This window comes from Trachinotus anak, unplaced genomic scaffold, assembly GCF_046630095.1.
Source record: "Trachinotus anak isolate AG129_WGS33_773 ecotype Australia unplaced genomic scaffold, CSIRO_AGI_Tana_v1 ptg000033l, whole genome shotgun sequence".
Taxonomy (NCBI): Eukaryota; Metazoa; Chordata; class Actinopteri; order Carangiformes; family Carangidae; genus Trachinotus; species Trachinotus anak.
Window position 1 is genome coordinate 5,153,662 of NW_027273884.1, and position 16,560 is coordinate 5,170,221.

The 16,560-nt window shown below is 40.0% G+C and overlaps 2 protein-coding genes across 2 annotated transcripts; one reads left to right on the forward strand and one right to left on the reverse strand.

Annotated features, from left to right (window-relative positions):
- The first annotated feature begins 2,384 nt into the window (after positions 1-2,384).
- On the forward strand, positions 2,385-6,764 carry pth2 (parathyroid hormone 2). The gene is made up of 4 exons (XM_071471378.1): positions 2,385-2,625; positions 4,453-4,557; positions 4,808-4,987; positions 6,289-6,764. Exons 2-4 carry the CDS (start codon positions 4,454-4,456, stop codon positions 6,464-6,466), a joined length of 462 nt encoding a protein of 153 aa, XP_071327479.1. The 5' UTR covers positions 2,385-2,625; position 4,453; the 3' UTR covers positions 6,467-6,764.
- A 541-nt stretch (positions 6,765-7,305) lies between these two features.
- Positions 7,306-16,059, reverse strand: tedc1 (tubulin epsilon and delta complex 1). The gene is made up of 8 exons (XM_071471377.1): positions 15,535-16,059; positions 14,365-14,449; positions 11,532-11,752; positions 11,278-11,415; positions 10,383-10,451; positions 9,637-9,723; positions 9,237-9,368; positions 7,306-8,043 (listed from the first exon to the last, which is right to left on the reverse strand). Exons 1-8 carry the CDS (start codon positions 15,676-15,678, stop codon positions 7,690-7,692), a joined length of 1,230 nt encoding a protein of 409 aa, XP_071327478.1. The 5' UTR covers positions 15,679-16,059; the 3' UTR covers positions 7,306-7,689.
- Between the last annotated feature and the right edge of the window lie 501 nt (positions 16,060-16,560).

Below are 16,560 nucleotides of genomic sequence, written 5' to 3' on the forward strand. Positions count from 1 at the left end.
ACACACATGCCAATGGACACGTCCATTTATTTTTTTTTTACAGCTTCCTATAAAGCTGATGTATGGACCTGGAAGGTTTCTCCATGCTGACTTTATAACATAGTTAAGGCTGACTATTGCACTAAAAGTGATTTGTCTAGTATCATGTTCTCATGAAACATCTCAGCAAGTTTTAAAAAAAAGTAAGCTGAGCTGATGAAGCTGACATGATGTAACTGGTACTTGTTTGCAGTAAACAGCCTTGCAGGATGACCTCCAAGTTTATCTAAATATGCATTAGTAATTCTTTGTTATGAATCCCTGATCTTAGACATATTATTAAATCATAAGATACTATTCCTGGTGTCAAACCTCTGAGTTGACACCCATTTCAATTCAATTCTGGTGTTGCGTTAATTGACTGCTGTTCCCTGAGTGAGTCAGAACGGAGAAGTCCTGAAAAACCGCCATGCAAGGAGCAACGAGCACAGATGAAGTTGCTATCACAGCGTCCGTGTCAGCTGGTAATGATGTCAGTGGGATGATTATTCCCTACCATTCATTACTGTGTGATCCCATACAGTGTATCTGCACTGGAACAATTACTAACTACCATGGACTGGATTTAGTTACCAGATAGCAAACACCGTCAAATTTAGGGGATTAGTGAGATCATTTCAAAATGATTTTATAGATTTGTAGTGGAACAATAGAGATTTTGACAGCTCATATGTGAACTAGCAATCAAAACAAAGTCACTGTCACAATAAGTCCCAGCTACACTCAAAACAAGATGTAGTGTCAGCTATGGGCAGGAGTGGTAGAAGGTTTGACAGGGTGTCAAACTGTAAAATTCATCTCATGTCAACTCTCAGTTTGATGGTCTATGAAATACTACTGCATAGATGATTGCATAGTATCCACTATCTATTAAAACTATATGGCTGTAACACTTCATGCATAAAACATAACTTCTCTTGCCTGTATTTTGATAATAAATCACACTTTACCTGAGGGCAAATAATCCACAATAGCTAAAAAAATACCCTGGGATATTTTAACAGCAAACTAATCTCAACTCCATGCAGTAGAACAGTGATTTTGTTTTAAAACAATTGCATTATAAATTCAGAGTTGAATGATAAAGTTAGTCTTTAATGGTCTATAAAATTGTCTCATTGTTGAGTACAAATTCTGTCTATTATAACGATGCAGATTATGTCCAAGGTGATGCTGTGAGAAGATTTGACTTTGAATCCTGCTGCAGCATTTACAGGCACATCACAAACACAAAGGAGAATAAAATAAATTTAAAAAAATATTTACTGTATTCTCTCAGGAGGGATGAAAGGGAGGGGAGATGAATGTGATTAAAAGTTAAATTGAAGCCTACACCTTCATAACTCATTAAAATCTTGAGACACAGACATTAAATGCAAATGATATCATCCCACCCAAGAATCTCATTATTGCTGATGTCCACTGCGTCCACATAGAAATCATAGAAAAAAAGACGCTTTAGAACTTCACTGAGAATCATCACATTTTTAAGTTCCATCAATTAAAATAAAGGGGGGGGGGGGTAAAGAAAAGCAGATCTTCCCCTGGATAAAAAAAGAACAACTTAAAAATACAAGTACATCACTCCAGACAATATTTAAAGTACATGAGTACCAGTAGGTTTGCTCAAAACATTAGTAATTTCGGTCTGTTATTTGGGATGGGGTGAAAAACTAGATGAAAATCCTCAATTCTCCAGGTCCCCTTAGCTCCAGGTTGATGAAGCCCAAACATGAGCTGAACGGATGCGAATTTTGGACTTTTATTTCACCATATCACGTTAAAAGGTGATAATGTCAGATGTAAGTGTTTCCTGCTTGTTTCCACTGTCCCCAAGTCAGTCAGATCAGTTATTACAGGCTGAATCATCTATTGATTTCATATGACTTTGATTATGGACATCAGATTATTTTTCTCTAGTCCGCATTGATTTTTTTTTTCTCTGTGCAGACAAAGTGAGACAGTAATGCTCTAGCCTTAAAGAGAAACATCCAGTGTTCAGTTCACCTCTCACAGATTATGAATGAACTCACTCGCACACACGCACACACACTATAATGATTTTCAGTAATAAGATGCTGGGCTCTCTGCCACAGCACTATGACTGAGATCCTTTGAAATGGGACAGTTAGAAGCTAACAACACTTCCACGTGGGTTTTCCTCTCGCACGCTCCAATGCAAACTCAAAGTTGGTTTGATCTGGTGCAGGGTGTGTACGCCTGTGTATGTGTGTGGGTGGGTTACGTAGATGGAGGGTTAAAGCACTCCAGTGCAGGGTATATAAGTATGTAAGACAAGAAACTGGTTGTTTTCAACCACTGTAGACGTGCACATGGTAAAGGAGCAACGCAAAAACGCACCAGTGGAAATCCAAACTTTTTTGTGTTTAGAGGCAAAAAAAAAAAAAAAAATAGCAGATAGGAAGCAGCAACAAAAAAAAGGACCTGACTGCACAAAGTCATTTCCATTGAAACATTTCTCTGCTTGGATGAAGGCTGACCTCTCACCTGTGAAGTTCAACTTGGTAGGCTGCTCCCTGGTGCAAACTGTCAACAAGCAGACCAACACATCCATCTGAGAACCAGGTAAGAATCCAGCCAACTGCTGGCCTGCTGACAACTTTAAAAACTGTGTCTATCAAACACCTCTCAAGAAGCCAGTCTTATTTGAAACTGTCGTGCAGGTGTAGTATCTGAAGCTCTATAGGATATGCAACTTTATGGGTTTGGTATGTTTAGATAGGGGCCCCAAGTCAGAGGATGCACTAGGAGATGGGTGCTTCTCTGTTTAGGAGAATGTGGCCTTTTTTGGTCCTAGGTCTAGGGGTTTTGGAAGATAACTGTCCTTCTGAATGAGGCCTTTTATGGTATGGATTACATACGTTGTCTTAGGTTCAGGAAGACAACCAACTCATATAGATGGGGAGTTAGAGCAGTTATTCAGAGGAGATTCACATTGGCTTCGACTCCTCTCTCAGGCAACCCAGGGTGCTTGATTTGATGCTGGACTTCTTTGTAATAAACCTCTTTATATACAAGTAAGACGGTGTCAGCGGAGTTTTCTTCATCATCATCACATCATCGCTGCTTAAGAAACAACACAGGTTATCAGTAAAAAGAAGAACATAAATATTGTCTCATACTGTTGGAAGTTGGTTCCAGAGCATGCAATGGACAAAATATAGGAAAGGACTTTCAAGAGCTGTTGGACTGTGCAGGTTGTGTATGTTGTTTTACAATTCTTCACTTTAACATCACAAAAGAAAACTGTCAGGTGAATTCCAATCAGTGTAAAAAAATGGATTACATAGACAGGATGAAATCATTTAAACCAATTGTATTTACTCTAGCCTATTAATAATGTGCAAAACAAACATAATTATGTCAGTCTTAGAAAATTATACTATAGAAAAGAATATACATGTGTTTCAAGGGTTGAGAAATCTCCTCAAAATTGTATTTGTTTGTGTGGAGAATTACACTGAACCTTTCAGAGAGTGTTTTCCTAAGGAATAAGCCCAAGAATAGTTTTTCTAATGTAAGGAATTCTCTTTTACATACTAGTGTAAAAAGACCTATAAGGTAGCATTAAGGTTGCTTTAAAAAGTGAGTGCAGACAGGAATCCTCGTCATGACCTTGTCTTTATCTATCCAGGACAATATTTATCAGTATTTGGTCACAAACATTTTTCTGGTTTGCAGTTTCTTCTTAAATATAAACTGAGCCTTTTTTACATATGAACTTAAGACAAAGTGCAGAGTTGCCCTTTCACACATACTGCACACAACTGGAGATTGTCCAGTGTGAGACGTGTTCTCACCTGCTGGAAATACTTGTGTAGGTGGCACATGGGTAGAGAGGCAGGACAGAAACCTTATCAACACACCCACTCGTCCACAATGACCTGCTCTATTCATGCGTTGCCTCAACTGGACACAACACACACTTGCACTCGGGACATGGAAGAGTAAAATCGGTTTAATGTCCAGTTCAACTATTTGGACGTTTGTGTTTTCACAAAATGAAATGAAAATAGGTTTGTAATTCACTGCTAGACTCATGACAACAAAATAAACTGTATAGTTAACATGTGAAAGTTTTCATTTGAGTAAAATGAAATGAGATGAAGACACATAAGCATATAGACAAGTATTACTGCTCAGTAATTCCATTCAGTCTAATCTTCATCAGAGGGAAAGGCACAGGGAAATGCAACACTGTATGTCAACTACAGCTGATTTCTTTGTCCTTGATTGCTTATATTCATGAGGATCCAGTGGGAAGATCACATTGGCTAGAAAAACTCTGAAACCAGCAGCTCATGTGTATGTTCAGAATCAGTTTGATCATAAAGACATAAGTCAGTTCATGTGTTGTGAGTGTTGTTTTTTTATTTATTTATTTATTTTCAGGATGTCTGAACAGCCAGCTTTCCCTCATACATCCTTCCTGTTGCTGTGCATTCTGGGTATGACTTTGGTGACATCTGGCTTCCCTCAGCCTCGACTACCTCTCAGGTGGTTACTCACATCTCATGAAGTCTGTAGCGAACTATAGCAGCTTTGAGTTACTAAGACCTGAACTAACTATGTTCTGCTTATTTATACATTTTTAAATTATGTAATCTAATATGATAAATGTTGATTTAACTATCTTAACATATTTGATATTTTACATATCCCTATTTAAAATTGATCCTACTTTGCTGCACTTTGCAAATATTCCCAGTTTCCCCAGAAATTAGTATGTCATATGTTCTGCTTCCAGACGTGCTGACAATTCAGAGGAACGGAAACTAGATGACTGGGATGTTGCCTTCCCATCCATCTCTCTCAGTGACTGGAGCATTCAAATGATGTCAGCACCCAGCCTCAGGGCGGCAGCTGACAGCAAGGCAGGACTGATGCGGGAGGCGTGGCTCTTTGGCCCAGAGAGGGCGGAGGCAAGGTAACTCAAATAAAAAAATGCTAATGAATTAACATGTTCTTTCCCCTTTGTTTCATCTGTACACAGAAAGCAAGGTACACTAGAATTACTGCCTCGTGGTTGTGTGTCTCCACCAACCAGCCAAATTGCAGGAAATATGGTCACAATCTCCACGTCCAGAGTTGCAGCGAATAATGGCTAGACGTGTTTTTGCAGAACATTATGACATAACAGTGAAGCTGACCTTTGATAATTTTGATATAAAATGTCATAATTTCATAATTTTATCCTATTTGTTAAATTGTGTAATAATTAGCACGATGGTTTTGTTTGGTTTTTTTAAGTTACTATGACCTTGACCTTTGACCTTTGACCACCTAATCAGTTTATCCCAAGTGAACGTTTGTGCCAAATTTGAAGACACTGTGCTCCAGGGAACACTCGTAGCTTTAGAACTGGTTTTATGCCGTAATCTATGCCTCACCACAGTTTTATCCGTGTTCTTTGGACTCTATGACTTTGTTTTTGTCCTGACGTGCAGTGTGGCTGGTGGGACTTTCAGTGTGCCTTCTTGTTTAACTATGTACCCTACTGTATGTCACTTCAGTTTGCCACAGGTTAACCCCAGTTCTACACATCTCAACAATAAATATAGCTGCTAGTGGCAACAATCAGGGTCGAAGCAGCTTAAAAACATTAAAACATTTAGATACCACATGCATGGATTTGGCGAGTAGGTCTTAGACACCTGGGGATTCAAATCCTAGATCTTTGCATCCCCAGAGAAGGTGACCTATTGATTGCACCACTGGGGAGACAAGGTTTCCACACATCTTCTCACAAGTTGAGGTGATGACACATGAAAAACAGGGGTATTTTTGTCCATTTAAAAATTAGTCAAAATTTCAGCAGTCACAGTCAAATTCTGAAAAAAAAAACACATCATTCTACTCGGGTCAAGTGCATTGTCAGTTACTTTGTTGAAGTTTGATTTACTGTACTAATATACAGCACTAATATGTCACATACATCACATATAGGTAGCAGAAGGTGATGTTTGAATGGAGTGGGAAAGTAAGAAGAAATTTGAGGACAGCAACAAAAAGGTCAGAGCAGCGAATAATAAGAACTAAAACATTAGGTTTCAAGCCAAACAAAACATGTTTTCCCCTTGTCGTTGTGGGTTATTGGGCAAAACAGCAATTTAACCTATTTAAAATAAAACACAAAGGGCTCTGAACACTTTCTGAAAGCAGTGTGTGTGTGGTACCTGGATTGTTTTTGTGGTCACTGATCTTGAGTCTTGGTCTATGTGTTACTAGCATGGAGAGAGCATGGCCTGCTGAATGGTCATCTCAGAGAGCCGGGATGATGAAGAGGAATATGGTGGTGGCTGATGATGCTGCCTTCAGAGAGAAGAGTAAGCTGCTCACCTCCATGGAGAGGCAGAAGTGGCTCAACTCCTACATGCAGAAACTGCTGGTGGTTAATTCTTCGTGATAGTGTAGTCTTTGCAGCCTTCTTGCCATTAAATCGAACCACTCTCTGAACTGTACGCAAGCAAAAAGCCTTTTACAGGAATACTCAGAGTCTCTGGGTGATCGCTCAGTCAGTCGACTTACCAGACAAGAAGATAGGGTAGACATTAAAACTAACTGCTGTATCATTAGTGCCTAAGTCGAGCATCTGAAATAAAAATTTTATTTCAATTTCTTGTAGTACTTTCACTATTTTATTCCAATCCTCCTCAAACCTGTAATTAAGTTACTGATTTCCCATAAAATGGATAAACACTTCAAAAATGTGAAAATAATTTGGTGTTATTCAATTTGATGAATAAATAAAGATGATGTAAATAATGTTTCCAATGACTGTAGCTTGTTTTAATTTATTATTGTTATGATCCATCTGTATATTTTACACACTCCGACCAAAAGCAGGAAGTGTATTTGCGAGAAAATACTCTATAGGTGTGTAAATGTCATTGCATGTGTTCACATACTGATTTGCAGATGTGCACATTCTGCCCATAACTTTATTTGATAGAGGTGTGAATGTGTTTTGCACCACATTCTGCAAAAGTTCAGTCAATCTTTATTTATATGACACCAAATCACAACAGAAGTTCTCTCAAGTTTTCTCAAAAATGTGACCTTATGATTTTCTTAACTTGTGATTCTCAAAATAGGATTTGTGCTCTTGCAATGAAGAATTTGAGAAGGTGTAACAGTTGTTCAAATTGCATTTCCAAGGTGCTGCTCTGCACTGATTTTATAACCCCAACCCCTAACCCTAACCCATCTGACAAAAATAACAAAACACAAAAATTCAAGACAAAGTCTGTGCTGTGATTTTGTCTATATTTAAATGCAAAATTATCACTCGGAGAAAAAGTTCTAAATGGGTCTGAAGAGTCAGTAAATCTAGTGACAGCTGCACTAAGCTGACAGCACTGCAGGCTGTAAACGATGCGGAAACTCCCACACTCACCTGGTAACTTCTCGACTCAAGTTACGCAGCATTAAGCTCACCAATGGTGTAACTTCATCACTCAGCTAAAAATGCAAAAAAAATATCTTGTTTCAACTTTAAAATGAATTTCTTGTAAAAAAAACAAAAAACAAAACAGCACAAATCCAAATTGGGTGCTCATAGAGATCAATTTGACAGAAGCATCTCATTTACTATTGCAAAATTTATTCAACAAACTAAAAAATAAAAGTCTATGGTGGTATCAACACCATTTCGTCTAGTCCACCAATCACTTCCTGCAGCTGCATCCTGTTTGCCAGTCTCTGCTTGTCCCTCCTCTCCAGCAGCTGAGCCTCTGTCTGAAGAAGCAGCTGTGCAGCCCAACACGCTGGGAGCTCATCTCGAGCCGCGGCCCTGCCATGGTGCCTCTCTGCTGGGTAGATGCTGTGTCCGACAGGCCTCTCAACCTGGAGCCTGACTCGGTGGGCCTGGAAGAGGGAGGGGAGGGGAAAGACTGGTGGAGTGAGAGATGAGGTGCCCAGTCCACCCTGCAACCTCTCTCCTCCTCTGTCCTCAGCATCCCCTCTTCCTCTCCTCTGTCCTTTCTGGGACATAAGATGAAAAACATTACTCAGAAACATAAAGTAGGAGCACACAGCTATCATTATCATATTTGTCTGATCAAAGATCATCTGTACTGATGGTCTCAAAAATAAGGATGGATGTCCAGCTGACAAATCTGTAAAATGATTGTGGACCAGAATCTCAAAGGACTGTTTACAACATCTTGTGGAATTGAGAGCAGGAGGCAAGTGTGATCTGAGGTGTTAATTAGTGAGCTTGGTTGTGTTGGTTGGAGGACTTTTCAACTGTAGATAGAGCTAAGGGCCTTTTCACACCTGAAGTTCGTTTGCTCTGGTCCAATTCAGTTGAAGAGTTTGTAAACTTGTAGCATTTCCTCCTTGGTTCAGTTTGATTTCACACAGAGAAAATCCAAGTGAATCAAAATGCATCACTACAAAGCACAGGAGAACATTCACTCCTCTTATATCAACATCAGAAATAAAATTTCTTCACAGCTCTAGTATGTATATGGGCATTTTACCCACATACTATCCAACACCAGAACGCTGATTCGCTTTGAAATGTTGTCATAATAATAAACAGATTCTGACCCTGGGAAGACACGCCGCTGTCAGACGTTTGAGAGGGATGGAGGATGTTGACATGCTAACATCACGTCTCACTGTCCAGCTCAAACCTGTGAGTTCACCTGCTAGTGGGATCGGATCGAGTGCAGAACTCTTTCGCACCAAAAACGAACTGTTCAGTGCGATTGTTCTGGTCTGCACCTGAGTGCGATCACCGTTTACACACCTGCCAAAACAACTTGCGCCAACGGGGAAAACGAACCAGGGTTCGCCTGAATCGAACCAAAAAGTGCAGATGTGAAAGCAGCCTAAGATATCCGTTTCCTGCCCTTACCATTCTTTATGCTAAGCTAGGCTAGGCTAAGTGCGTTCCCATAATGTTGAACAAAATTATTATTTTTTAATTTTATTTTAATGCATTCATTCCTCCCACACCCACCTCAGACCTGGTCAGAACATGCTTAAGACATTGATGATGAAAATGAAAATTGTGAGTTTAGTTGGAGAAGTTGTTATAAATATACATGGTCCAATTCATTTTCAGCAGCAACTGTCTTTCTTCACAAGGGTCAAAGAAGTCTAATCAAAAACATTAGACAGTGACCTCTGTCGGAAAGAACATGTGTCTCTATGTGTGTGTTGCACACCTGTGTTGTGGGCAGCCTCAATAGCATGTCGTCCAGTTTCTCAAGCCCCTTGTTTCCGTGGTAACACACGATGGGTGTATGTGTTGGCTTCTTGACGACAGGATCTGTCAGATGGCAGTCCACCACACTGTCCTGCACATACACACACACAAGCTTAGCATCACATTCACTTACACACATGGCTGCTACCCCAAAAACATATGTCAGTGACCTGATCCAATCACAGAAACTAATAGAGTCACTTTTTCTAAAAAGTGGCAGGATACTCGGCCAAATCAAACAACGTGCACCTAATTTTTGGGTTTCATGATCCACAATGTTGCAGATGACTTCAGTGTTATATTGTGCTCGTGTTTTCTTTCTTTCTTTCTGTCTGTGTGTATTGTTGTGTCTCCCTCACCATCCAGGTCCAGAAGACCTTCTCCACCTGTTTCCAGGTCAGATATGCTTCTAGGAGGTCGCAGAGCTGCTGCATACGAACATAGTCCTATTTCACACACACACACACACACACACACACACACACACACACACACACACACACACACACACACACACACACACACACACACACACACACACACACACACACACACACACACACACACACACACGCGCGCACAAGCACACGCACTTTAGAATATGCTTTTCAACACACCCTGACACATATTAAGGCCAGACAGTAAACTGATAAATTAACATTAACAATTAACAACATAGGCTTGCAACTATTAAAAATAACAAAGCAAATTCACCTTACTAGTACAAAATATATTATAAAATATTATTTATATTCAGGTATACAGCTGTAAATTATTGGATGGACAATTCTCACTAAACGTTTTACTGTTTACTATTACTTAACCTAAGTAAGCCTAACTTCACCATCAGATGAAAAGTCATTATATACAGCTTGTCTTCTGACAGGTTTAATCATTATATCCAAAAATCTGGCAATGATGTATTAAATTAATATTAAAGACAATAATAAAATAAAATGTTATTTTCCTAGCAATTACTAAAACAAAAATTGTTTTCTAGCTGGAAGGCACTAAGTTGTAAAGAACAGACAACTTGTTCAGCCATCTAACTATAACTCCTAATATTATGATAGTAATTCATTTTTACAACATCACACACACTTACACCCTTTAGTGCTGCAGAGCCTTGATCAGAGGAGGCAGATGCAGTGGCGGGGAGACTGGCAGAAAAAACCTGAGGAAAGTTTGATTTCTTAGTCAGAATTAAACATCACAATGTGTTCAATAGCTTTTTCAATTAATCCCTTAATCCCCAGGCTGTTTTTGCTTGCTTTTCATCCCCCTTTATTAAAAGGCTTATGGCAAAGTCACAGCTTCCTAATGGATTTTTTTTTTTATCTGTGATGAACATTGGATATACCATTTCCTGGAAGGAGTAAGTCATACTGACTTTTCTGATTTCATACATAAAAGTACTTGGGGTAGAAAGACGGGTTGTGACAGTAATCAAAGAGATTTAAAGGTTAACTCTGGGGCTTTTGAACCGGGACCTTATTTTCACCATGTTTTTGGGTATAAATGGTTTATAGGGACAATAATCTTTGCAACTGGTCCACTATTGCGCAAGAACAGTATACCTGAATGGTAGGCCTACACTTGGCAACTATATGCAATGTAATCAAGTACTTGGTTTTGCCACTGACAGATTCAGATTGTTATTATTTGTGTCTAAGAACATTGTGTCTAAGAACATTGTGGACTTCTCTCAAAGTACCACACAACAACACTAACAAACCAATCGAAGCAGCAGCAACAACACCAGCAACACCTGTGTTCTGCAAGCTAAAAATGACTGGTTTTGTCAGTGGAGTCTGGTGTCGGTTTCTGGTTTAACAAGGACAAAAAGGTATATCTCTGTGGGAATCCATTATTTTGTCAGACACTTATAATAGCAATCAAAACATGCACTCAAGTATGAAAACCTCCAAGCTGTTGAACTTAGAACAATGTTATAATACAGAACTGCAGCTTGTGGGAATGGAAAGAAGCAATTTTCTCACAGCATGAAGCAACCAAGTCCGCTCTTCTTGCATGGACAGCAGGATCCGCCCTTGGTGTCTCAGACAGCCAATCAGCCACTGAAGTCTCCGCAGGGAGGCGGAGTTAGAGTGGAGCTCATGAGAGGCCTGAGTATTCACCTAACACCCAGAGACAGAGATTAGGGACATAAAAGTATAAAAATACAAATACACACAAACACATCATTAAATTTAGTACACTATCATGGTGTTAATGGTATATGTGTGTTACTTACAGATACAGATGCAAGTAGTGTTTTGTCTAGTTGTTGCACTCGCTGTGTCACTAGTTTCTCTAGAGTTCCTGTAGCAAGCAGCCAGCCTAGTGCAAGGAGAAGATCTCTGCTGGAGAAACCCCTTCCCTCCTCTTCTTCTACTACCTCCCTCCCATACATCCAGTCAGCATGGCAACCAGTCTGCCAAAGGCCAGCAGCCACCAGCTTCCTGCGCTCTAAGTCTATGCACACACAGAGGAAAAGACATTCTGTCACTCAGCAGGTCAATACTTTTTCACCCCTCAAGGGACGTCAGGTCAGTTTGGCAGAGTTAAGTGTAAGGAGCAGCACTGCATTCGTTTTGCTCTATTTAGTGCCACAAAGTGGTAACAGGAAAACTCCATCTAAGTCATGGGGACATGATGGTGCATTAAGTTAGCAAAGAATTCACAGCATGGAGAAAATGCTTAACATATTTCTATAACCACACTCATCCCTCGGTAAGTCTGTTTGAAAATCTAAAGATTATATGTACAGGATTGCGCGTTAGCTTAATGCCAGCGTTGCAATGGAGACCAGCATTTGAGTTTATGTTCTTCAAGCTCTTATACGATTTGTCACTTCCTCTTAATGATGTCACTTAAAGGAACAATGCAGTATTTTGGTGCAGAAATAACATTTATTGAGTGTTAGTTACAAATGAATGTGAGAAATTTTCAGAACAGACATGAGAAAATCACTACAGTAAAACAGTGAAAACAGTTTATGACAATAAGTGCACTAGAATTAGTGTCTTGAAAACAATATTGACAGTTTTACACTGCCTCATCTTTCACTTTAAATGGTGGGGACACAAAAACACTGTTTTAATGAAATGAAACTTTCCCACAGGGCGAATCATTGCGCTACAATGAAACAACAGCACAAAACACTAAGTTAGAGGTCTTTTATGTTATTATCAGAAGGGACTAAACCTTTTGTGTTCATTTACATGGACAAATTAGACTGCGGCCGACGAACAAACAGGTACAGGAAGGGTAGAGCGGCCGTTGTGGCCCTTAACATACCTGGGCAGCCCAACCAAATAAATTCTGTGTGGGAAACACTGCTCTCATTAACAGAAGTATTCAGACCCTTAATTCAGTTTTTTGTAGAAGCTCCTTTGGCAGCAATCACAGCTCCAAGTCTTCTTGGCTAAGTGTCTAGACGTTTTGCACACCTGGGTTTGGGCAGTGTATCCCATTCTTCCTCGCAGATCCTCTCAAGCGTCAGATCTCTGACAACTTCTTCAGCTGTCTCCACAGAAGCTTTTATAGAGTTTATGTCTGTGCTTTGGCTGTTCCACTCAAGGACAGAGACTTGTCCTAAAGCCACTGCAGCATTGTCATGTTGGCTGTATGATTTAAGCTTTTACTCAAAGTGGCTTCCATCTGTTCCACTATAAAGGCCTGGTTGATGGAGAGCAGCTGGGAGGGTTGTCCTTCCAGCAGGTTCTCTCTAGAGGACTGCTGAAGCTCTGTTAGACTGCCTGTTGTGTTCTTGGTCACCTCCCTGACCAACACCATTCTTGCCGGTTACTGACTTTTTTACAATTTTACAATTATTAATGTCACTGTGTTCCTGGAAACACTCCACGCCTCACCATAATTTTAATCGCAATTTTAATGGCATCACGCACAATCCCCGACATACAGTGTGAACTTTTGTTTGTACCTCTCTAAACTATGTCCAATCAATTCAATTAGCAGCCTCCAGTCAACATTTAGACACATCACAAGGATAAATAAAGAAACACTTAACAATCTAGAGTGGCACAGCGAAGGGTCTGAATACTTTTATAAATGAGAGACTTCAGTTATTTATTTTCAACACATTTGCAAACATGTCTGGGTTGTTGTGTAGACTGATGGGCAACAATGGCAATTTTAACCCTTTAAAGTTACATCTACAACGCAAAGTTTGCAAAAAGCATGTGACTATTGGGCCTCAGTTCAGGTAGTGTTGAGCTGCTGACACAGTCAGTGCTGTCTGTGCAGTGGTGAGTTATCGTAACATCCTGCTTACAACAATAGTGCACTCCATTTAAGCACACTCGAATAGAGTGCAACCTACAGATTAGGAGGTATTTTCTACAGCAGTTCTTTTTGAACACTCATTTCCTGTTTTTTAAAACATCACCTGCAATGCTGTTTTAGCAACTGAGCAGTTGTATTGCGGAGTCCTGCTGTGCTTGAGGAATTAAATCCTCGGGTAAATTTCTATTATGCAGTTTGTGCTGGACCATTGGTGGTAGGTAAGCATCCCCTTTCCCTTTTTGTAAGGGTATAGGTCTTACCAGAACTAGCAGTTTTTATTTATTCATTTATTGGTATTTCGTCTTATTAATTGTAATTATTATATATAAATATGCATATATAAATCCATCTGTTTTTACCTTAAAGCCATGTGTTCAACTGGTTCACAAACTTATCTGTGTGGGTTACCCCCATCTGAACTCTGTCCTTGGATATGATCCCCACGTTGGTGTAGTTGGAACTTTAAGACAAACTGGCATTTGGCTGCTTTTGGTCACATTAGTTGTGGTTTTACACATCTGCAGTGTTTTGTCTGAACAACACAGTTTATTGTTCTGAGTATCAAGTTGGTTATTTTATGTGTAATTCTGCATACATTTACAATTCAATCATATAGACTGATTCACTTAACATGACAGAGAGCTCTAGTAAAGAGCTGTGGCAAGCAAATGCATATGTGCTGCATTTTCAAAGAAAAGAAATGCACATCAAAGCAGTCAAGGAAGTCAAGTCAGTATAAATAGCCTTGGTATCTACAAATAAACAAAAACTCTACTGACCTCCTGTTAGCTGTGCACTGACTTCAGAAGAAACAATGCCAGTCCTCTGGAGAACGTTGGCAAGGAGCTGCCAAAACTGACCTTCCTAAAAAAAACAAAAAACAAAAAAAACACCAGCAAGCATAAAGATGACCATCTATAGTGGCAAGAAAAAAATAAGTGAACCCTGTGGAATTTCCTCCTTTCATGTATAAATTTGTCAAAAAGAATGGTTCTTCATCCAGGTTTCAATTATGAACAAACACAATCTATTTTAACAAATAACACACAAATCACTGTTCTGTTCTTGCTCACATTGAAAATATCATTCAAACATTCACAATTTGGGTTGGAAAAAGTGTGTAAACCCCTCGGCTACTGACGTCAGCAAAAGCTACCTGGAGTCAGGTGCTAACAAACCTGGAGTCCAGTCAACGAAACAACCTTGGAGGTGTGGGTTAGAGACACTTTGATATTTTAGGTTTGCTATTCACAAGAAACATCTGTTGATGTGAAACATGCCCCACAAAAAAGATCTCAGAAGACTTGGGATCAAGAGTTGTTGATTTGCATAAAACTGAAAGGATTACAAAGTCATCTTCATCAACATCATATCAGATGATTTAGTTTGGTGGCTACTCTCACCAGAAGTGCTCAGCCATCTAGGATGTCTCAGATCACACTATATGACCAATTAATGCAGAAAACCAGATCATTCCAAAAGGTTTGCATACTTTTCTTTCCACTGTAGTGTGTCAATGTATTCAGTATGATGAGTCTATCAGGAAGCACTCTGCTCAGCACAGGAGCACAGGAGCAGCAACACACACTGGTTTGTTTTTTATAAACAGGCTAAATTACAGACTTCTTTCTGCTTCTTTTTAAAATGACACTGACCCACATGCCTGCTCCAGCAGAGGGATACTACTTGGATCAATGAAAATCATTGATTTTATTTTTCATAACACTATACAATCCTATCCCAATCCAATTGATCATTTCTATTAAAGTGATCATATTTTTTGTAGGCTATGGAAAAATGGAAACTTTTTTTCCTGAAGGGTAACTGGTGCCTGCTGTCAAATACATGGAATTTAAATATTCAGGTAAAGCACAGGTATCTCAAAATTGTAGTAAGGCACAGTACATGAGGACATGTATTCCAGCCCCGACGACAGGTGCTGAACGTACCACCTCGTCTCCACCACCGAACTTTGCCCGCCTGAAGGTCTCCGGTGCGGGGACAGCGTCCAGCCCGGTGGCCGCTAGCAGCCTGCACAGAGCTCCGATCACCCGCTTCACCTCCACACTCGCCGGCGCTTTGCCCCGCCGCATCCCGACCGGTGCACACCACAGACACACAGCCAAGCCTTCTATCCACTCAGCTGCTTGCTTAGCCCGACACTGTCGCTTCCTTTCAGCCGTAATGAAGTTGAACTGTTGAGCTGCTGTTAGAGAGTGAAGAGAGACCGAAAGTCCGGAGAAAAGAGCATTTTTGCACCAAACGGCGAAGGTTTGTTTTTTTTTGTTTGAATGAGTTTGGTTGGTGAATGTGTTGGTTTGGTCTGGTTGGTTGGTTTAGGAAGACTTCCGGGTCCGGGCTTGTAACACATCCGTGGTCCGCGGTCGTTGCCACTTAGTTTTTTGTTTTTCTTCTTCTTCTTCTTTTTCTTCTTCTTCTTCTTCTTCGTGTTTCTTGGCGAATCGCAAACGCTGGAAAGGTGCATACCGCCACCTGTTGTGTCAGTGTGTGTAGAGTGATGGCATAAGATCAACTGAATACTAAAGGAAGAGAGAAGATTATCAGTATTCCTAACACTGAGGATGAATGTGCCGCTTACACCCTATTCCCTAATCCTGCCTGTGCCATATAACCTGCCAGTCCCTTCCCTGAAGTTCTGACTTACGGCTAATAATGATTTTAAACTCCATTGCTGCCCTGCCTCCAGTACTGTGTTTCTTAGTCTCCCCCTCTCTAAATTATATTTACTACAATGCATGATTTTATGTTCTATATCTTCCAGAGTGTTGCACCACTGACAGAGATTCGTTTGACTGGGCCCCATTATAAATAGAGGGGTTTTAAACCCTGCATGCTCCAGCCTTAATTGTGTTCTGATGACCTCCTCCCTTTGATTGCAATATCTTCCTTTAAACTGTTTAACTTGAACTGTCTTCTGAATATTGTATTCATGTCTCCCTTTATTGTCTTTATCC